Source organism: Phocoena sinus, chromosome 21 (assembly GCF_008692025.1).
Source record: "Phocoena sinus isolate mPhoSin1 chromosome 21, mPhoSin1.pri, whole genome shotgun sequence".
Taxonomy (NCBI): Eukaryota; Metazoa; Chordata; class Mammalia; order Artiodactyla; family Phocoenidae; genus Phocoena; species Phocoena sinus.
The window spans coordinates 9,337,221-9,360,085 of record NC_045783.1 but is presented as its reverse complement, the minus strand read 5'-3'; the positions used below and the strand labels follow the sequence as shown (position 1 = coordinate 9,360,085).

General features: G+C 40.1%; 1 protein-coding gene across 1 annotated transcript in view; it reads right to left on the bottom strand.

The window, feature by feature from the left end:
* CSMD1 (CUB and Sushi multiple domains 1) overlaps positions 1-22,865 on the bottom strand; it is a 1,813,702-nt gene that overhangs the window by 483,387 nt on the left and 1,307,450 nt on the right. Inside the window, exon 9 of the mRNA XM_032618622.1 lies at positions 7,983-8,107. Coding sequence (XP_032474513.1) covers positions 7,983-8,107 — 125 coding nt within the window. The remainder of the gene's footprint in view (positions 1-7,982; positions 8,108-22,865) is intronic.

The following is a 22,865-nucleotide window of genomic DNA, read 5'->3' as shown; positions in this document are numbered from 1 at the left end:
AGTTATCATGATTTCTGTGTGCCATTGTCCAAATCCACATGGCGGATGAAGCACAGACTGGACATTATCTTCTATGTCTCCTGCAGATGATCTACTGCCTGGGGTTTTTTCTCTGCTCTCTGGTTCTGCTGCAGGAAGGGTCATACCAAGCTGCAATTTCTCTGAATTGTATAGTGGAGAGAGCAGAGTGAACTCTACTCCTTCCCCTATAGCTGCTCAGACACAGAGAAAGCTTAGCGACCTGCTCTGATTATGATGAGCAATCTCACTGTGTCCTTGCAGACGGGGAACTACTTCCCACACAGTTGCTTCTGGATTAAACACACATTGGATTAGTCAACAAAGTATTTAATTAAGCAAATAATTAGGTAATTACAATATACTAGTGCCAAGCAAGTTTTTATAGCAAAATTTAAATGCATTCCCATAATGGAAATGTATATACACATTTATACGTATTACAGTTGAATATCATTTTCTGCTCCTGCAAAGGCTTTCCCCCTTGTCAAAACCTTTTTGGAAATATAACACCTAACGTAAAGTAATTTACACTTAAATCTTAAAAATGCTTAATAAATGTTCTTTGATAATAACCACGACCTAATTAACGTATAGCTAATATCGCTCATGTGACAGTGTTCTAAATTTGTAAACTCAAATTTTGCTTATATCTTACATGTTTTTAAGATAAAAGCAGAATTCACAAAATGATCATTGGAAATACAGATCAAGAAGGAAAGTGGAAAGGGAGTATAAAACTAACCAATTCTGGGGCTTCCCTGGTGGCGCAGTGGTTGAGAGTCCGCCTGCTCATGCAGGGGACACGGGTTCATGCCCCGGTCCGGGAAGATCCCACGTGCCGCGGAGCACCTGGGCCCGTGAGCCATGGCCACTGAGCCTGCGCGTCCGGAGCCTGTGCTCCGCAATGGGAGAGGCCACGACAGTGAGAAGCCCGCGTACCACAGCAAAGAAAAAAAAAAAACTAACCAATTCTGAATGTCAATCTGTGCCATTTATCCATTTAATCACTGAATATTTATTATGTATAAAACATTTGTTTCACACAATTTATCTTATATAATTTGAAGTAGTAATTTATCTATTTATGTATAATCAGTTCCAGGAATCTTTACTGTTCTATAGTAACTACTTAATTAATCAAAATAGTTGAAGAGAATAATATTCTAATTGACCAAACTTAATAGGATAACTGGACTCACATCTGAAGCTTTTTTCAAGCACATTAAGAATTATACTGGATAGTGTATATCTTGTATGATTTAGAAGAAAACCACAGACTTTATGTCTTTAACCAGACTGTCAACCAAAATGGGGAAAGTATGTCACAGGTTAAGAGTTTGCTTTTCTTAATCACACCTGAGTTCTAGGCCTGGTTTATGAAGTTACTAGATGTCCTATCTTAAATTATTTCATTTTAAGCCTCTCGGGTTATCCACATAACAATCATAACTTCATCTATGATAGCTGTAAGGACTGAAGGAAAGAATTCGAGTAAAGCCTTCAGCGCATTTTCCGACACACCATAGCATAGGGAGTAAGGAAATAAACAGTAAATGCTTTGTAAGAGTTGGGCACTGTTTCAGGCATAGAGGATACAGCAGAGAGAGAATAAAATTAAGTTCCTTGACTTCCTCAGGCAATTATACACATGACCATCTAATTCAGGAGGATATTTGACCTTTACAGAAAAGCAGAGTCGGGGTTCAAAGCATATCTGGAAGAGGGTGGGCATGGAAGGGTTTGGATGAGACAACATCTGATGACCAGTGTAGGATGGAGACCCATATGGACACCTAGGGCAGAAGTGGTCCAAGCAGAAGGAAAACAAATGCAAGGGAACTGTCAAAACTTCCCAGGCAGGTTCTAGGAACATAATTAGCACCAAATTAACATTAGCTTTCAGGTCATTTTATGTCAGTAGAATTTGAGAGGAGAGGTATAAAAATACATGGCTTTGTTATTTCCAGTAACTTAATAAAAAATAGAGAAAAACATGTTTTTCTCCCAAGTGACATTCAAGTAAAGAGTATAAATCCTTAGAAGTCTAGAAGCAAAACCAGAAATTTATCCAAATTCACTGGAATTAAAGTAAAAGTTAAAAGTGTGAGAAATTAAGAGGTACAAACTTGCAGTCATGAAATAAATGAGTCACAGCACAGGGAATATAGTCAGTAATACTTTAATAACTTTTTATAGTGACATCTTGTAAGCAGACTTATCATGGTGATCATCTTGTAATGTACAGAAATACTGAATCACTAAGGTATGTAACAGGAACATGGTGTTGTAGGCGATTATACTTCAAAAACAAACAAATGAACAAACAAACTCATAGAAAAAGAGATCAGATGTGTGGCTACAAAGGGGGAGAATGGTGTGAGGGAGGAAGGTGGTCAAAAGGCACAAACTTCCGGTTATAAGATAAGTAAGTACCAGGGGTGTGATGTGCAGCGTGATAAATACACTGAATGCTAATGTCTCTTACATATGAACATTCCTAAGGGAGCAAACCCTGAGCGTTCTCAATATCTTTATATCTATCACAAGGAAATATTTTTTCTTTAAAACGTGTGTATGCTTCTTTAAATCTCTGAGCTCACGGCTACCTGATATAATAATTAGTATTAAAATATAATCTTACAATTGGCTCTGGACCTTTAATCTGGTAGAACGAAGTCATCTTTCAGGTGTAAATGGTCTTTTCACTACCATTTAAAAGGTCATTTCTGTATGGACAGAAACTATGAGTAGGGAAGAATAAACTGTAAAGTTCTTGGTAAGTGAAAAGTTAATAAGCTAAGGGTAACTCTGAGCTAACCTGACCTGGAATCCCAAGATAATAATAACTTTATTCTGTGACCCTTGATAGCTCTAATTGGCTTCCATGTAACCACAGTTAAAATTGCAAAAAACACTTCACTTTTCTTATGTGCCCTTTCAACTCAGAGAGCAACTAAAAATATTAATTCCACAGATCAAAGTGCATTAGCATTAAAAGAAATTCTCTCTATATATCCCCCCTAAATACTGATGGAATGAAATGCCAGCTGGAACATTTTACTTAAAAAGAAGTATATCCTCTTCTTCTCTTTTTTGTTCACTTATTTAAAACATCTACTGCTAGTTAAAGATACTTATACAGTTCCCAACAGCTCATATTTTACCCTGTGAAAACTCATAATGGTTGTTTTCATATCCCTAAATGAAGTAAGCATAATTTCAAACAAAATCACTTGTGTAATTACTGAGCTACGGCAACCATTCATCCTTGTGGTAACAGGAAGAAAAGGTAACATCTCCCATTCTCAGAGCGAATTAGCTAAGGTAAGTAAGCATTGGCTTAGGACCCAGTGTCCAGATGTGAAAGATCACTCCTGACTCACCGCAATTTATCGAATGCCTCTACCAGATATTCCTTCTGTGGAGAAGGCATGATAATTACTTAAGAGTTAGAGACCCTTCATGAAGAAGGGAGCCTCAAGAATCAGTCCTTCCTTAACTGACTGAGCTGAAATCTCATAATGCGTGCAATGCTCAGACCAGAGGCATTTTATTGCATTTGACAGATAGTTGAATTTAGAACATGTGGCTGAGATGATCGATATAAGGGCTGCTTTAAAGGCTCAGAGTGCATCAGGAAAACCCAAGCCACGGTGCTCGCCTCTTACATACAATGTATTAAGGGGTAGCACAGAGGAGAAGATGAACTTGAAAAATTGCACTTGGTGTCTGGAACCTACTGACAGCTAAGTAAATAGCCCTATGCTGTGCTCTGGGTAGCATTTGAAACATCATTATGTTTCATGTTATCCATTTCCCCCTACACTTTAGACAGCTAAAGCTATCTTTATAGAAATAGCCATAAAAGTTCCAACTAAAGAAAGGTTTTTTTCAGCTCTTCTTTAATTGAGGAATCAGTCATTAAAAGCCAGTACAGACACTATTTCCAGTAGAGACACTATTTAAAGGAGGGAATGATGACAGACTCAGGGCTCCTAAATGTTGCCAACCTGGAAAATGTATGGGCTTTAATAGAAGAAAGTATGTTCTACACTGAGGGATGCCTGCCAGGAAACCACCCATGACTCATGGAGATCACTGCTTCCCTTCACACCCACAAGCCTGTTGAGTGCTGAGAAAACTGGAACTGGGCTGAGCTACACAGCCGGAGTGGCGCTGTCCATGGTAGCCACTAGCACATCTGACTATTGGGCACTTGAAATGCCGCTGGTCTGAGCTGAGATGTGCTCTGAGCATAAAATGCACACTGGATTTCCAAGACATAGTATGAATAAAAGAAAGAGAAAAAAGTAAAGCATCTCCCTATAATCTTTTTGACTGTACATTAAAATTATATTTGTAATATTTTGGTTAAATAGATTAGCGATATGTTATTAAAATTAACTGCACCTGCTTCTTTTCCTTTTCAAATCTGGCTACCAGATGTTTTAAAATTACATCTGTGGCTTGCATTTTATTTCTAGTGGAGAGCCCTGCTCTAGAGACTGCTCGAAGTGATCCTCTATTGGGTCAGCCTACAGAGGCACTAAGACGTTTGACCATCCATCTGTATATGTAATCGATCAGGTCATGGTATATGGTGATTACTTATGTTATATAAGACTCTGTCACGCAGACTAGAGGGAAGGGTGTTCCTGCTGGCTTTGCTGGAGGAAGCTGCCTCTTGTGAGAGGGCAATGTGGCCAGGAGGTGAGTACAGGGCAGAGAAAGGGAGTTGGGTGTTGAAGGGGAGGACAGGTTCCTTGCTTAACCATGATACTTACAGATGAGCCCTTTCCAGTCCAGAAAGTGGGATATTCATATACACACAGCTCCACCCTTTTTTTCATCCATATAGCTTACACATATAGTCCTGCACTGATACAAAAATGCCAAGGGACATGAGAGAGGGATGAATGATTCTCTAATTTATTTGCACTCTTCACTCATGAAAAGCTGCAGATGATACGGGGAAGCAAAAAAAAAAAAAGTGTCATTTATTCAGTGATTTATCCCACCTCTCCTTATAAAAATATACCCCCATGGCAAAGATTCCCTTAGTATCTATTCTCCTTTTCTTTCATAGAAATATAATTGTTTGGCATATATTTAAACACACAATAGAAAATATATGTTTCTAAGTCTCACAACAAGGTGAGAATATCTGGCTGGATTTGGGCCAATGAGAATGAGCAGAAATGCATATGATGGTTCCTGCAGACTCTCGTTAGCATACTTCTGCTAACCCTGCTTCTTCTAACCTCCTCCATCCAATCACCTGGAGTTTGGATACCACCATGGACTCTGAGGATGGAGGCGTGACCATAGTGAGGACAGAGTGAGTCTTGAGGACATTTTCATATCTGAAACAGACCTGCCGTCCTTGTCCTGTACTTCCTAGCTCTTAACTTCTGTATAAGAGAGAAATCCACTTCCATTTGTTTTAAGCTTCTCTTGGGTTTGGTTTTCTGTCACCTAATTGTTATCACCTAATTCTAAACAGTTTATCTCAAATTCTCCTATTTAGAAGATTTCAGGACTTTAATTTTTTTTGTTTAATGTCATACTACTCCAAATGCTCTAAAATACTTATTTCTTTAAAACTGTGTTTTTAAAGATCTTTTTTACTGTTCTCTAGACACAGTCTGCTTTCGTTCTATTATGCAGACCTAAAATATACATCCTATAAGAAAACTCTTCCTTAATTATTTCTTGCTGCTATAGCTCATTATTTCAGGAAGTTAAAAGTAATAAATTGAAAAAGAGCTAAAGGATTAGTCCATGAAAATGAAGGTACATCTAATTAAAGCAAAACAGCTGAGTTAACAGCTGGGAGGAAAAAAGAGATGAATAAAGTTGAGTGTGACAAACAGAAGTGGGTGTGGAGAGAGGTGAGGAGGCTTCCAGGGAAACCAGGCCAGAATCACACAACAGACAAAGACCCTGTGGGAGAGCTTTCTCTTCTAAAATGATGAAGCAGGGCATTAGAGTCTATGGGAACAGGAAGCCAGAGGACTCCTCCTCTAATTACCTCTAAAAGTGAGCAGTTGGTGGTCCAGGGGGATGGAGGGAAGTGTCCCACCATTAGCCTGGATGGAGCAAGCACCTGCGTGTTTGACACCAAATCAGCGTATAAGCTGGGGCCAATGTGCTGGGAAATATTGTTATGAGTGTAGATGAGATTTGGGCCAAAGGGAAAAAAAAAGGAAAACTTCTGGATTAATAAATAAGGTAAGGATCAAATAATATCCTACTCAATAGTTCCTTTATGTTACTCTAAAATATCAATTTAAAGCAGATGCACATTTACTAGTTTTGTCTAGTGTGGGCTTCTAAATAATGACATATGTTCCTGGTATAGAAGAGCAAGAAAAACATTTAAAAATGAAAGCATATTTTTTTCCTTAGGGCAAAGATAATACCTGTGGCTTAGTCCTCATTTGTAACTGGGGCATGAACATTACCATCCTTTCATGGGAATATGGATTTTGCTACAGCTCCTTTGAAAGCCTAATGATGTCACTTTAGTATTAGTGTACAAATAGTCTAGTGACCAAAAGGGGAGGGGCGCAGCCATACACATCTCCTGACCAGAGATGGGTGCTTCTCCAAGAAGGGAAACTTTTCATGGGAAAGGGCCACCTGCAACCTGACCACACGCCCACTCTGCCCTCGGGATGAATAGATGCTACAAAGCTGTGTTTTCTACATGTAAAAAGCCACCAAGTTGTTATAGGTAAAGGTACACTACACTAAAGCCTGCAATCTAGTATTTTAGCTTTGATGAAACTAGCAATGTATTTTGCAACTACTTCATTTCACAGGATATAACTTAACACTGTTCATCTTGTATTGTACCTTTTTTACAACTGGAACATTTTAAAATAAAAATTTATGAATCCATTCACTTGAAAAAGACTATAAGGAGAGATAAGATATTCTTATATATGAAAGTGTATAAGAATATACTTTTTATTCCTTGTTCAACTTAGTACTTTTTTTTTTGCGGTACGTGGGCCTCTCACCATTGTGGCCTCTCCCGCCGCAGAGCACAGGCTCCGGACGCGCAGGCTCAGCGGCCATGGCTCACGGGCCCAGCCGCTCCGCGGCATGTGGGATCTTCCCAGACCAGGGCACGGACCCGAGTCCCCTGCATCGGCAGGTGGACTCTCAACCACTGCGCCACCAGGGAAGCCCTCAACTTAGTACTTTTTTTCTTCTTCCTTTAAAACTACCAATTTGCATAAATTTTTTTATGGCCAAAATGCAAACAAAACAAAATACCTAGTTTTTCTTTTAATTTTATTGATTCTTCCTTAGTAAAATAGCCAAAACAGTTTTCTGCTGGGATCACTATGGCTTCTATACTTCTGGTAGAATTCTTCATGTACTTCACAGAAGCAACAAATACATACTTTGGCCTCACTGAAGAAGATGGTGATAATGCAATATTTTGCTCTTCTATGTCCAAGATTAGTTTAATATGATTTAATAATAAAACGATGGCTTCAGATCATGTTAACAAACTCCCTTTATCACTGATACTATCAAAACCCAAGAACTCAACTTCACTACTATTGCAAAGTGAGAATTTTTAGATATGCAGGGACATGCATAAAGTTTTCCAAAGCATCTGGTTATGTAACATATTTTCATACATATGCAAACTGTGTATATAGATAGATAGATACCAAGTTATATCGAGTATGCGTGTGTGTTTGAATGATTAGATTTGCTCATGTATTTCCTGAAATTTAAAAACCACAAATATCTCTGGAAATGTTTGCCTGCTAAAAAATTTCAAAAAATATTTCTTGTTTACCTACATCACTATGAAAGCATAAATCATCACCACGTTTTGCTCTGCCTATACACAGTGCTTTGCACTTAAATCGTTCAGAAAAGCATGCCAAATCTGGGGAAAGAGAGAACCTGGGCAGACGCAATCATGCAGGCCTTACCTCGGCAAATGGGCCGGTGGTCACTCCACGCAGCCAGAGTCTCCGTGACTCTCTGACACGTTATGCTCTTGGATCCCTGGAGCACGTAATTGTCCTCACAGGAGAACTGTACATTTGCACCAACCCTGAGCAATTACAAAACCAAAAACAACCCGAATTATTCACGGAAGACTTCTTAAAAATAATCATCACAGTGCTGCTACTGTGTTATGCCGTCAAAACGATACTAAACATTAAGTGATCCATTAGTAACTATTCACAGATACAACCCTCTAACGCAGCACAAGACCTGGATTCAAACTTCCGTTCAGCCAACCTCTGCTAAATAAATATATGATCCTTAAGGTATCCTCTCTAAAATTAAGACAATGACAAAGGTGGCAGGACCATGTGTTGTGGATTAAGTAAGAAAATGCATGTGAAAGAAGTGAACCCTGGAAACAAAACAAAGTTGGATGTCATTCCACATGGATAAATATCTTACCCAAAAAAAGACTGAAAAAGCCTGGGTTAAGAAAATGTCTCAGTACACAGAAAGACAAGTGCTGTATGATTCCACTTATATGAGGTATCAAAAACAAATTTATAAAATCAAAGACTGGAATGGTGGCTGCCAGGGGCTGGGGGGAAGGGGGGAAGGGAGGAAGGGGGGAAATGGGAAATTATTAATTCAAAGGTATAAAGTTTAAGTTAAGTAATATAAATAATTTCTAGAGATCTGCTATACATCATTGTACCTATAGTCAACAGTAATGTACACTTAAAAAATTTAAAGAGGGCTTCCCTGGTGGCGCAGTGGTTGAGAGTCCGCCTGCCAATGCAGGGGACACGGGTTTGTGCCCCGGTCCGGGAAGATCCCACATGCCACAGAGCGGCTGGGCCTGTGAGCCATGGCCACTGAGCCTGCGCGTCCGGAGCCTGTGCTCCGCAACGGGAGAGGCCACAATAGTGAGAGGCCCGCGTACCGCAAAAAAAAAAAAAAAAAAAAATTTTAAAGAGATAAATCTCACGTTAAGTGTTATCATCATCATCATCAAACTTGCTTGCAATGAAAAACAAGGGAAAAAATGTCTCAGTAAAGAATTTATCATTGCAGACATTAATTATATTAATTATATTCAGACAGAGGCCAGTGCTACTATATTTCAGAAATACATCTTATAGGAAAAGAATAATTTGATTTAGAAAAAAGCAATCCATCCAGCCTAGAGTTTGATGAAAAACTGCTTTGGCTCCAGAGCTGCCTCTGAAAACATGAAGCCCTAAGGTTGTAAGCAGTAACGAAGCATGATTGCAGAATCACAAACCAACAGGTGCATGACAAGATGTGAGAGGCATACACCGGGTCTGAGCACACCCAATCGCTTCCTTCTAAGCCTGTTGTCTGGCACTGAGTTGAGTGCAGCACGATTTTATTATCTGACAAGCCGATTGTTACAAGAGGAAATTCTACCTGTGTCTTCCATTTGACAAATCCTGACGTTGATGTTGACAAAAATGGGAATGAAAGAGAGTCTTTGAGAGAAAATATGCATAGTTGCCCATGTTATGTGTAAAGTTATTAATAGATAAAAGATAAGGAAAAAAATAAACAAATGTTTTCCTTTCCTGCTTATTGAAAAAGTCTAACCTGCAATATCACAGTGAACATTATTCCAGTAACAGTACAGCAGCATTTCCCACTCTTCTGTATAACACTCTCGGAGGATCATCACAGATATCTATAAAAATCATGGAATCAATTTGAAAAATTCTGGATTAAACAAAATTAAGCATCTTTCTTTTCTAAAGGGGACTTTCAGTTTACTAAAATTTAATATGCAAAATGTGTTTCACCTACTTAAGAGAATGTAAAGTATGTAGAATTTTCCAAATTTATCTGGTCAGGAAGCCCTTTTGCACTAAGTATCCAGGGCAACTAGAATTCTATGAAAGTAACCTGCAACTTTACCAAATTTACTGATGAGCTCTAGTAGTTTTCTGGTGGTGTCTTTAGGATTCTCTATGTATAGTATCATGTCATCTGCAAACAGTGACAGTTTAACTTCTTTTCCAATTTGGATTCCTTTTATTTCTTTTTCTTCTCTGATTGCCATAGCTAGGACTTCCAAAACTATGTTGAAAGAAGTGGCAAGAGTGGACATCCTTGTCTTGTTCCTGATCTTACAGGAAATGCTTTCAGCTTTTCACTGTTTAGTATGATGTTAGCTGTAGGTTTGTCGTATATGTCCTTTATTATGTTGAGGTATGTTCCCTTTATGCCCACTTTCTGGAGAGTTTTTATCATAAATGAGTGTTGAAAATATTTGCAAATGATGTGACCAACAAGGGATTAGCCTCCAAAATTTACAAACAGCTCATGCGGCTTAATGTCATCAAAACAAACAACCCAATCAAAAAATGGGCAGAAGCCCTAAATAGACATTTCTCCAAAGAAGACATACAGATGACCAAAAGGCACATGAAAAGATGTTCAACATCACTAATTACTAGAGAAATCCAAATCAAAACTACAATGAGGTATCACTTCACACCAGTCAAAATGGGTATCATCAAAAAATCCACAACAATAAATGCTGGAGAGGGTGTAGAGAGAAGGGAACCCTCCTACACTGTTGGTAGGAATGTAAATTGGTACAGCCACTATGGAGAATAGTATGGAGGTTTCTTAAAAACTAAAAATAGAGCTACTATATGACTCCTGGGCATATATCTGGAGAAAAACATGGTCCGAAAAGATACATGCACTCCAATGTCCATTGCAGCACTGTTTACAATAGCCAAGACATGGAAGCAACCTAGATGTCCATTGACAGAGGAACGGATAAAGAAGATGTGGTACATACATTAAATGGAGTATTACTCAGCCATTAAAAAGAAAGAAATAATGCCATTTGCAGCAACATGGATTGTCATACTGAGTGAAGTCAGTCAGACAGAGAAAGAGAAGTATCGTATGATATAGCTTATGTGCAGATCTAAAAAGAAATGATACAAATGAACTTATTTACAAAACAGAAACAGACTCATGGACTTCGAGACTGAACTTACAGTTACCATGGGGGAAGGGTGGGGGAAGGGATGGTTAGGGAGGTGGGGACTGACATGTACACACTGCTGTATTTAACATGGATAACCAAACAAGGACCTACTCTATATATAGCACAGGGAACTCTGCTCAATGTTATGTGGCAGCCTGGATGGGAGGGGACTTTGGGGGAGAATGGATATGTGTATATGTATGGCTGAGTCGCTTTGCCGTGCACCTGAAACTATCACAACATTGTTAATTGGCTATACTCCAATATAAGATAGAAAGTTAAAAGATTCTATGGAAGTAATTTTGAGAAACACTGTGTTATAAAGACATAATATGTATTATTTTTGAAAGGGAAAAGTGGAAAAACCAAAATGTAAACATAATTCTAATTTTCATTGTTAGTCATAGCAGTTATTTAAAACAGCTATACTTTTTAGACATATACATCATAATTTCATTGGCCTTTGGTCTTTGTTTAAATTTCTGGAACCACGTTGAATTAATGAAGTAAATCTGAATATTTGGTTTGAAAACAACTATTATATCTCCGTGTTCTCTATTCCAGGCCCCAATCTTCAGTTCTCTTTGTTTACCTAAATTTCATTTTTCATACTTTTCATCATTCTTTCAATATATTTTTATTGAATATCCACTGTGTGCCACACTCTACTCCAGGTACTAAATATCAGAAATTCATAAGACCAACAAAGTCCCAATCTCATGGAGATAACATTCTAGTTAAGGGAGGACAAAAAAACAAACAAACAAATCAAATAAGAAGAAAATGAAAGTGTTGTTAAGTACTGTGAACAAAATACACCAAATGATGTGATTAATAACGGGTTAGGGAGAGTCGGGATTTAAGAGTGCTTCAGCATTTTTTATGATCCTCTCAAACTAAGGTGCTAGTACCTCACATAATTTCTAGGCATGGTCAAACATAAAGGAAGGAAAATGAGATTATTGCTTCCCTTTGGCAACCACTTACTTCAGTTACCAAAGCCTATCATTCATAGTTTTGATGGAGTGTACTCCATTCCAACAAAATGCCTATCTTTTTCACACATGCTTTTCATACATCCGATCAACTTCCTTTAGGTATTCTTAGTGAACTGTGTTAACTTTGACTACTCTATCTCATTTCTGGCAATATATTATAGATTTATCATCCAAAATTGGAGAAAATATGGGCAGTGTTGTTTTTTGGAAACCATGAGAAATATGAATGACTATATTATCTCATATATATTTGAATGAATACATTTCTACAAAAATGAGCAAAATATATAGCGATATAGAGAAGAAAAAAGCTTGACACAAAATTGTTACCCCAGATAACAGTTATCTATGTAAGTATCTGAATCTGTATATCAGGAAAATTAGGCATAAAACTATTTTTAGAGTGGTAACAGAATCACAAGTACACTTCTGTTTCTGTACTGCAATAATCGTAGTACTTCTGATTTTATTAAAAGTTAAATTTTTAAATATTTTAAAATCCTACTATTAGATTGCCCCATTTGCTCTCACTCATTGAGACAGAACTCTCTCACACCTAACAGAGTTCACACTCTCCTCAGATTTCCAGCAGACAAAAACTACAGAAGCCTCTTCTACTGCAGAAGGCAGAAGACTCTTCCTAATGTTCCATAATCACTGTAGTGTATCACAGAAGATCTAGTCCAGAAATCTCCATCTGGGTTCTGGGGAAATCCTCAGTATGGACAGAGTCTGTCCTCAGTATGGACAGAGTCTGATATGGAACTCATTCCTTAATTTGTGTCCTGAAACCTTTTGACAAATGACTGGAAATAAGAATTGATAAAATAGTGAAGCTTCTCTACTTTCAAAGCATTAAAATTATTAACAAGAGCAACCTCTTAGCTTGACGGCAGTTTGGAAAACAGAGCCACTGATGGGTAAACTCATTCCCGAGAGTGAAGACGAGGAGTAGTCTCTGCATTGAGATGAACAGGGTTGAGCTTGAAACTGATGATGATCCAACTTCTAATTTATTATTTCAAACTTTTGCTTTGGTTTTATCTAGCACTTGAATCAGTTCAATTTAAAATCCATGCACACTGTCAGCTTCAAATATATAATAAACTAAGCTTTTATTTATGATTTGATTTTATGATTACTATGTTTGAAGGCACATGTATAACATTAGGAAGATTAATTTGGTTTTCTGGAAAGCACTCAGAAGAAAATAACAGAAAAAAAGAAATTAGTATCTTCCCATTGGCAATTAAATTTAGAACACCTAAGAATTATTTTGTCATACAATTTTGACAATTGTTAGTAGCTGGAAATTGTCAAAAATAACAGAAAACTGATTTTGTATAAGATCAAGATAAATTGTGTATTGATAATAAATATCCAAATGGCAAATTTTAAGTTAAATAGTTGAAGCAGAATAATTTGGTATTTTAAATATAATAGAACAGAATAGAAAAAAACACACTTTTCACTTCTTCAGTGCTTAAAACTTCCGAAAGGCTCGTCATTCAAAGTTTGAATTATGAAGACATTCCATTTATCACCATCTACTTGACTTTACCTATAGTTTGAAGAGACTTTCTAGGTGAATGAACTATTTCTGAATATGGGTTTCCTAGAGAATGGCTATTTGTGCATTTATTTAAGATTGGTAGTATAATTATTTCTAAGAAACCCCACACACAAAGTAACTTAAAGATTAAACTAGAATCCAAAATAGGATGTGGAATGATTTAGCTGTGATGTGTAACTATCCATTAATTCAGAGATGACTCTGACCTACCTGAGTGGCTAGATGGGCAGATCCCACCTGTTACCTCAATCCATGCTGGCTGGTGTTGACTGAATCTATTGAAGCAACTAGTTTCCCCCCATTTAGAATTTTCTAAATGGATAAATAGACTGATAGATTGATATAGATGATACATAGATAGATATCTGTCTCTTGGTTAAAAAAAAATCCAACTCAAACAACATACTTAAAGATTCATAAATACAAAAAACTAGATACTATTTTTAGGCATCAGGGGTAGGCATTTACACATTTTGCATCTGCAGCAAAAAGGAGAAACACATTATATTATACTGTTTTCACATTTAAGCAACAGAAAGCACAAAAATTAGAGCAAAAAACTTTCTTTAGAACTAAGTTGAAGTCAGGATTTGCTGTATTTCTCTTTGTAAAATGAACACAAATGACATGGGGAAATTATATCTGGAACCACACTGTACCAAAGGTATAGAAATCTTGCTTAACTATTTTTTTTATGCATAAAAAGGCAACAACTGAAATTTTAATAAATTTTCAAAGATTTTGTGTGGGTCATCAAGAGAATTTAGAATCCCTGGAAACCCAAGACATAAAGGTCACCTAGGCTTCCTCACCAGATTTTTTTTTTTTTAACATCTTTATTGGAGTATAATTGCTTTACAGTGGTGTGTTAGTTTCTGCTTTATAACAAAGCGAATCAGCTATACATATACATATATCCCCATATCTCCTCCCTCTTGCTTAACTATTTTTTGAGAAGAACTGGAGCCATGTGGCAGGATAATATGTGAAGTGGTAAAGGGTGTGTGTGTGTGTGTGTGTGTGTGTGTGTGTGTGCGTGTGTGTGTACAGGCACAAGGATTCATACCTGTGATTTTTCTCCTGTATTTTACTTACACCCTGAGGATGCTGATACTGGCATAGCACGAAGTAAAATTATAGGTGTCTAAATCCAGAAGTGTCCTCCAGGTGTGTGAAATATGTTTAAAGGAGCAGTGATAATACATTGCTCCCCATTCCTCGTTCCTCACTATGAAACATAAAAGTAAAGCAAAACACAAGGCCAAGCTGAGGCAGGGGAGGAGAACATGGAGAGCGAGAGCAGGCAGAGATGTGACAGGTGGTGTCAGGGCTGTGGAATGCAGTGCCCTGGTATCCGCTGCACCCTGGACCAGGAAGCAAGTTGGGTGAGGCAGTGGAACAAGATAGGGCCCCGCCCAGGGCAGTGTGTGGGCCCCCAGGGCTAACACAGACCCGTTCCCCTTTCCCAGCTGTGACCCTATGGACAAGTCTGTGTCTTACGGCACAGCCTCTCTAACGAAGAAAAGGCAGCATGGGAGCCTAAGACTAGGAGGTGGAGCCCCTGGGCCCTCGAGTGACACAGCAGGTCGTCCCCAGGGTGCTCGTGCCTCTTGAGTGTTGGCTGTGGCTGGTGGAAAGGAAGCCCCAGACTCAGAAACATCTCCTCTCCAGGAAGAGGACGTGCGCCCGGCCAGGGGCCAGGGACGATCAGGACAGGGATCCAAGGGGCAGGGATAAGGTGGGGAAGCCACGCCCACTCCCCACCATTGAAATGAGGGCCTTTCCGTAAGCCCTGGCATGACATCATCAGCAGAGGGGGACGGGAAGTGAACAGCTGACTAAACCTGATAGACTAAGAAATCACGGATTTCAAAAACTTTTAAGAGTGAATAAATACAATTTTCTGACTCAGACTAAATGGGGATATTAAAAAAGAAATTAATTACAGCCCCAGTACAAAGAAGATTATGTTTTGCACCTCTGAATTCATGGGCCTGTAATTAAACCGCTCACAAGCACTGAAGCTAACTCGACAAACAATAATCACTCTTCTTAGCATATACAAGCCCCCCCACCCTCCCCATCTCTGCCGCTCCCTCCTCCTCCTTCTCCCTCCCTCTCTCATCTGTCTCTCTCTTCCTCTTCCTCCTTCTTCTTTCTCATTAAAAAATATTTACTTCCCATAAATAAAATTAGTTATACAGGTAGCTTCCCGAAGTAGATGTTAAAGCTTACAGAAAACTGTAGTAGGAAGAATTTGAAGGTATTTTTGTAACTTTGGAAGAAAAGAAATGACACTTGATACAAGAAAAGAAATGAGAAGAAAACTGTCAGGAACACTTCCAATGTTCTTCAACATCTTTAGTACATTTAGACTCAAGTCCTTCTCCTACAAATAAAATATCCCCACCGCCTTAAACAGTGCCTGGCATATCACAGGCACTCGAAAATACATGCTGAACAAGTGGAGAAAGACAAGTCACTTTCCTGAGGCTACATGTGTCAATCTGTCAGTAAAATGGGCCTGAGAAATAACGGTAGCAGAGAAATCCATCTACTCTTCATCCTCTTTACCAGCCTTTACTACAGCTCACCTGCATTGGTTCACAACTGGTTATGGTCAGGCTTTCAAGCACGAGGTGCCCTGCTAGTCATAAGGATGAACTACTGGGGGCAGGAAATACTTCATCCAACAACCACTGGGCAATGAGGTAAAGAAATATAAACTACTATGGGAAAAATGATTCTGCCCTCAGTGAAAAGGTAAAACAATGATAATGCCAGAAACTGAAATTTGGGTTGGGTCTTAAAAGATCCATATAATTTACTTACTTTTGTCAAAATAAGTATCTGTGTTCTACAGTGAAACCCACCATAGAAAGCCCCGTTGGTGTCAAAGTTGGTGATCTGTTCAGGGAACTGCAAGTAGCCTGGTTTGTCCAGAACAGTATTTTCCAATTGCTGTTCCAAAGAGGGGCCCATTCCTTCCTGCTCCAGAGTTTTTCCCCTTTAGACTTGGGGGTTTGGGGTCCTCTCCTGATTCACCCCTTCTCCTTTCCCTCTCTTTGAGGTACAGCTTAGCTCTTTTACTACTCCAAACAATGTTTCTTTTGAGAAATATTAACCTAAAGCCCAGAAGTAGGAAGGGTATGAGGCTTGGAAAAGGCCACACAGAGAGGCAGTTCCCAGGAGCAAGGCTCCCTGAGGGAAAGCATCATGTTTCACTCACCCTGAAATCTCTCACGGCCTCCAGCAGAGTTTATTGCGCTTATGATATCCCTGAGATAGATGTTTGTAGAATGACTGCACAGGACAAACAGGAGACAAAGGCATGAATTCAGATCATCTCCTAAATGTGCAACCGGCCACCACAGTGCAAGGCTGCAGGGAGTAAATCCCAACAGCAGCATGTGAAACCCATCTCTGCAGCCACCTTGCAAGTGCGTGTCTGTTATTACATGCCTCTATTTCAAAAGAAGCTGTTTTAGATAACCTCACTGATTCTCTGAGAAATGAGTCGTACTCCACTCAGGAAGGGAACTTTGATACTGAACCGTATGTTCTCCACTAATGGCAAGACTGGTCCTAATATATTCGATTGATTTCAGGCTACAAAGACGGTCCGAGTAGACTTGCCCCTCACTCCTAAGACATCGTCAGACTGTACAGTTTGCACAGCCTTCCAGACAATGGCATCACCAGAGAGATGCATGTGCAGCTGCTGTGAATATCACAATGCCTATTACCCCCCTTTTGATTTTCACACATAATGTGTCGTTTCTGGGTCATTTTTTCTTTTTATAGTGACAATTTTTAGACTCATCTCCTCAAGCCTGAAGGCAATTTAGTACCACTAAGAATGCATTAGATGGATCTCTTTAGCCTAAGGAAATAATCTAATATTTCATAGGATTTTTAGATATTGTACTTTAATAATAGCACAACAAAGACCCCTAACCGCGATCAGAATACAAGCAACATTAACGCCGTGAATGGGGCTTCAAATGACCAGCAATCTTCAGACTCTGAGAGCTCTCAGATGTGCAGCATTTAGAAGAATGTGTGAATTTTCCCACGAGGAAATTTAATTTGCATCTTCTGAGTATACCATAAGTTCATGGGGATCCACTATTTAGCAAAACAAGAGGGGTGTTTCTGTCTGACCAAGTAGAAATATTAAATCCTCAGATTCACACCCACCCATTCATACAGAGGCAGAAGCCACTACTGCACTATTTCTGGAAGGAACAGGTGGGCAGGGAGAGGGGATTCAAGTAAGCCTGGGCCCACATCAAGGCTCTAGGAGAAGCTGATCCAGCACTCCCTTCTCCCATCTCAGTTCATCTCTCTGTGGCCCCTCAGCCCCTGCCTGACAATCTCCTGATGCCCTGGGAACAGTGGCCTCTACACCCTTCTTTCACTTGACATTTGGAAGCCAAAGAGGACCCCGCAGACTCTGGGCCTTGAGCTGTTTTATGGGCTGTTCTCTCCTCTGCAGCTCCAGTGAGAGAGCCTGGGAGGTTCTCGGATGGAGGGAAGGGAGAGCGCCTGCAGCCTGTGGACAGCTCCAGCCTCCGCCAAGAGGGCGAGCAGGGCTGGAGGGCAGGACACACCAGCAACGACTGTTTGTTTTCTATGGTGAACAGGCCCGGGGAGGGGCGGGAGTGGCAGGAGCTAGCCAGGCAGGGAGGGAAACAGTAGCATTAACCATGTGCTCGTGACAGGCATTCATCCAGAGCCCAGGGATGAGTCATCACTGGAGGTGCCTCAACCCCGCTTTGAGAAAAACAAGACTCAGAGGGTCAACTGCTCCAGATCATGCAATACATGGATTCAAACTGTCTTTTTTTCTTACTCTGAAACTTATCACCTATACTTGTGATTGAGCAGAAAACAACTGCAAATACAGAGACGCTGCACAGCAACGATTTTCCTCTAGGCTTGTATCTACTCTGTGCAAAGCCTTCCAATATTCTGAATCATCCTGCCCTCCTTGTTACAACAAACTGATGGACTGACAATGGAAAGATCCAGGACAGACAAGGCAACCCGAGCCAGGGCTGGTGCGTGTGTAGCAGGTGCTGGACACATGGGGTGTTCCAGGCTTGCACGCACCCTCCCCGTCTCCCCGTCTGGGCCTTGTTCTGTCCCTGTGGCCATGCAGCCACATCCCAGGTACTGCTGTTGACCACAGCCATGGGTCTGGGGGCTCCTGACAGAAAGGAGCCCCCTGGCCCAGGTGCTGGCTGGGCCAAGCATGTCAGTGCTCTGGGTTCCATAGCAGCTGCCTGGAAACGTGGTGACTATGGTCCTGAAATATGGAGACGCTTTGGGGACATTCCTGCCCAGTGCAAAACAGCGCTGGAGGGGTTGCAGTGAACAGCGAGGCCCCAGCAGTGCCCCCAGGCTGTTAAGACACCTGTGAGACTGAGCCAGCCGGCTGGTTACTAAGCGTGAACGGCTTCCCTCCTATTCGCCATCCCTACCTTCTGGGCTTACTGCCATTTCCCTCCCTCCTGCTTCCCTGGGATTGAACTGCCCCTAACACTTCTTACCTTGGGCTGATTTCTAGGGAATTCCAAATAAAGTGGGGAACCTGAGTCGATGATCAGCCTCCGGCCAAGCCCCAAGACCTAGAGAAAGTATCTGCACCTGGTAGGCCAGATGTTTAAATCGCTGTCAGTAAAACACAGCTCAGCTAGAACTGGAGCCTGTGTTCTTCCTGATTTCTCCTCTTCTCCTCTCATGCTCCTCAAAGTCCTAAATACACCTTCTCTGTTTCTCAGCATACCTCCTCTCTCTATCATCTGCCCCACTTCAACCCAACAAGGAAATGTCTTCTTATTACAATTTCTTCTCCTCCGTCTCACATTAATACTGGGTCATTCCCAGAAATGACGTCTCATATTACCTAACACATTTAGCACTGCAAGTAGGACCAAGCCAATCTGAGAAAAGGGCAGATCAGGAATCCTGGGAAAAGCAGAAAAGGTGTCTCGGGGCAGGTGATGCTAAAATCACACCAAGCCGTGTAGATGTATAGAATCAAACCGTAAACACCACCTGCACAGATGGATGTGCCTCACTTCCTCTCATACCATTTTCTCTGTGCAGCTATGGGTTTGCTGGTTGGTGCGTTTGCTTTAACTTCCTTTCGTTTAGACTCAGCCCTTAATGTTTATTTTCACCTCTACGGAAGAGAGGCAGGAAGGGTTCTTCCACCTCAGGGTCTCTGCATGTGCTTCCGTCTGCCTGGACTGCCCCCACCCCACTATTTTGCATGGTGGGATGGGGGCAGTCCTTCTCATCTTTTGAGCTCAGCTCTGAAGTTATCTCCCCAGAGCCTTTCCCTGCTATTCTGTCTACAACAGAGGAATCCCTTTCCTGATCCTTCTTTGTTTCTCCTTTTATCTCAGGAGCACGTCACAGTTCTAAGGGCTCGGCTCATTTTGGTTAAGGAAACCAATGAATTAGTAAATACAAGGATGGGTTCCTCAATCTCCCTACCCATGGCCCCAGGTAGTGATCTGCGTTTTCTCTTCCCCTCTTCCTTTGGGAACAAAGACTACATGCAGAGAAGCACAGCTGTGTGGCTGCCCTCACTTACTGCCGTGCTCCATCAATGCCCTGGAACCAGCCTTCCCAGCATGTGCCCTGCTGCTCTCTACAAGATGGTCCTTCCCACTGGCCCAAGAATCTCCTGCTCCTTTTCTCTTGTCTGTTATCCAAGTCTGCTCTGAGCAAGATCTGATGAACTGTCCCTACACCAGACTATGCAATGGGACCCAATGGTGATGCCTTGCCTTCCCAGAGGGAGTCCACTTCATCAGAGCAAGAAGCTGCAAAGCAAAGTCTTGGTCCCTAGGATCCCTCCACAGCAAAGCCGCGGGAGCTCCACCCTGAGGGCACCCTCTCTACTTCCCACAAAGGGCAGTGTTGGTTCTAGTTCTTACTGAACTCTTAACAGAAGTCTGCTCTGTAAAGAGAGCTGAGGAATTAATTTAAAAACACACATAGGGCTTCCCTGGTGGCGCAGTGGTTGACAGTCTGCCTACCGATGCAGGGAACACGGGTTTCGTGTCCCGGTCCGGGAAGATCCCACATGCCGCAGAGCGGCTGGGCCCGTGAGCCATGGCCGCTGAGCCTGCGGATCCGGAGCCTGTGCTCCGCAACGGGAGAGGCCACAACAGTGAGAGGCTCGTGTACAGCAAAAAAAACACACATAAAAAAACTGTAGATGGCATCAGTAAGCTAAGAACTGACAAATCCTCATTTCCTCATCTTCCCACATGCGTGCCACCTGACTTTCTCCCACCCACTTTTACAAATAGGAAGATTAGGGAGCCCTCCAGATGGAATTTAGGAAGGTGGTGCAAAAAGAATGCAACTGACAGGTAAAGGGCGCAGACTGGTTTTATCAATATACTGACCTTAGTCAAATCCAAAAACTACCTAACAAATTACCCTCTCTACTAACTAACTAGCTACCATAGAATATAAATATGGAAACATAGAAAGTCTCTAAACCAGCAATTCTCAGCAAGGGTCAAGTGCATCAGAACTGAAAGGGAGCCTCATAGAAGTTGTGTAAAATCTTATTAGACTACGGCAAGAACATGACCAAGAGACACAGAGCTTTATAGCTCTGATGGACCACAGAAATCATCATCATCTATTTCTGCCCATTCTTTTACAGATGAGGAAGCCAAGAAACAGAGAAACAAACTGTGTTAAAGAAGGTCATTTTAAAGAGTGTTAATATTTAAAGGATCCCTAAAATCCCATTTCTGATGGTCATGATAATATAGGTTATTGAAAAAAATCAACTATTGCATTTTGAAATTAAGAAATTGATGTATGCTTCAATATCAATGAACAATTCTCCCAGAGAGAATGGATATTATATCTTGACAAAAACTAATTTACTATTACAGATACTTTAAAGACTGGGAGAGAGAGGAAGAATATTCCATGAATTGTACTCGGTGGATTCTTTATCAGAAACAGCTTTAGCCACATAAATGAGATCTGAAACATTCCCAGTGTGCCCTTTTTCAAAGGGACGTAAAGGTTTCAAATAGTGTGAACAGAAAAATACTGGTTGTGGTATTTCATTAAGTAGTTCTTAAAAATACAGTCAATGCTCCTTGAAAGAGCAGTAGTCACTGGCAAATATCTTTTCTAGACTACTTCAGTTTCCTAGTAATAGTGAAAGTGAAGTGCTTGCATTCAGTAAAAGGCATAGAAAAGCATTATGTTCCTTAAATATTTTTCAAATTCTAAAAACACTTTGGAGCCTGTCAGGGGACTTTGGTGCTGAAAATCCAAATGCAGGGTGTTAGGAAAGGTCTACACTCACCAACCTGTTTTATTGATATGGAGACCCTAGCAGGGATGTTCTGTCGCCCTCACCTTGTTTTTTCCACTTGTGCACGTGAGTAAAGAAATCATTTACAGACCCAACCCTGCATCCAGAAATAAGCTAATGCTTGGGTTCCAAAAAATAAAAGACAGTTAGTTCTTTGACTGTTCCCCTGGGAACACTGAGTGCAAAGGGATTATGTCATAGGAGGTGAATCCTTTCCAACAGGAAACTAGCTTGAGTGTTTTTAAAATTTCCTGTTGCTCCCATTATAGTTCCCAAATTTTGCTTATTAACAAAATATGGACTTAATTCGAACTTTAAAACATTTTTAACTTGTTTATTTATTTATGATTTCATTTAACTTGTTTCATTTATTTTTTTCTAGCTCTGTTGAGATATAATTGAGATATAATTGACTTATAACATTGTGTAAGTTTAAGGTATATAGTATGATGATTTGATACATGTATATATTGTGAAATAATCACTATAATAATGTTATATATAATAATGTTAGCTAATGTATCCACCACCTCACATAGTTACCATTTTTTGTATGCGGTGAGAAGTTTTAAGACCTACCCTCTCACAACTGTCAAGTATACAATAAAACATTGTTACGTATCATCACCATGCCATATGCTAGACCCCAAAACTTGGTTCCTTTTATTAGTAAACTGATTATTTCTTTATTTGATGGGGAAAAAATCAGGCTAAATAATACAATAATCTCTTAATAACAGTAATAATGAAATCTATATTTTCCTCCTGTTATTATGATTAGCAATGATGTACACAAACTATCTAGCAAATAGTAGGGATTCAGTGCCTAATACAGAATATAGAAGAAAAAAGTAGTAGCTTATTTCTCTGTAATAATTATATTCCTGAAAATTTACCTGTAAA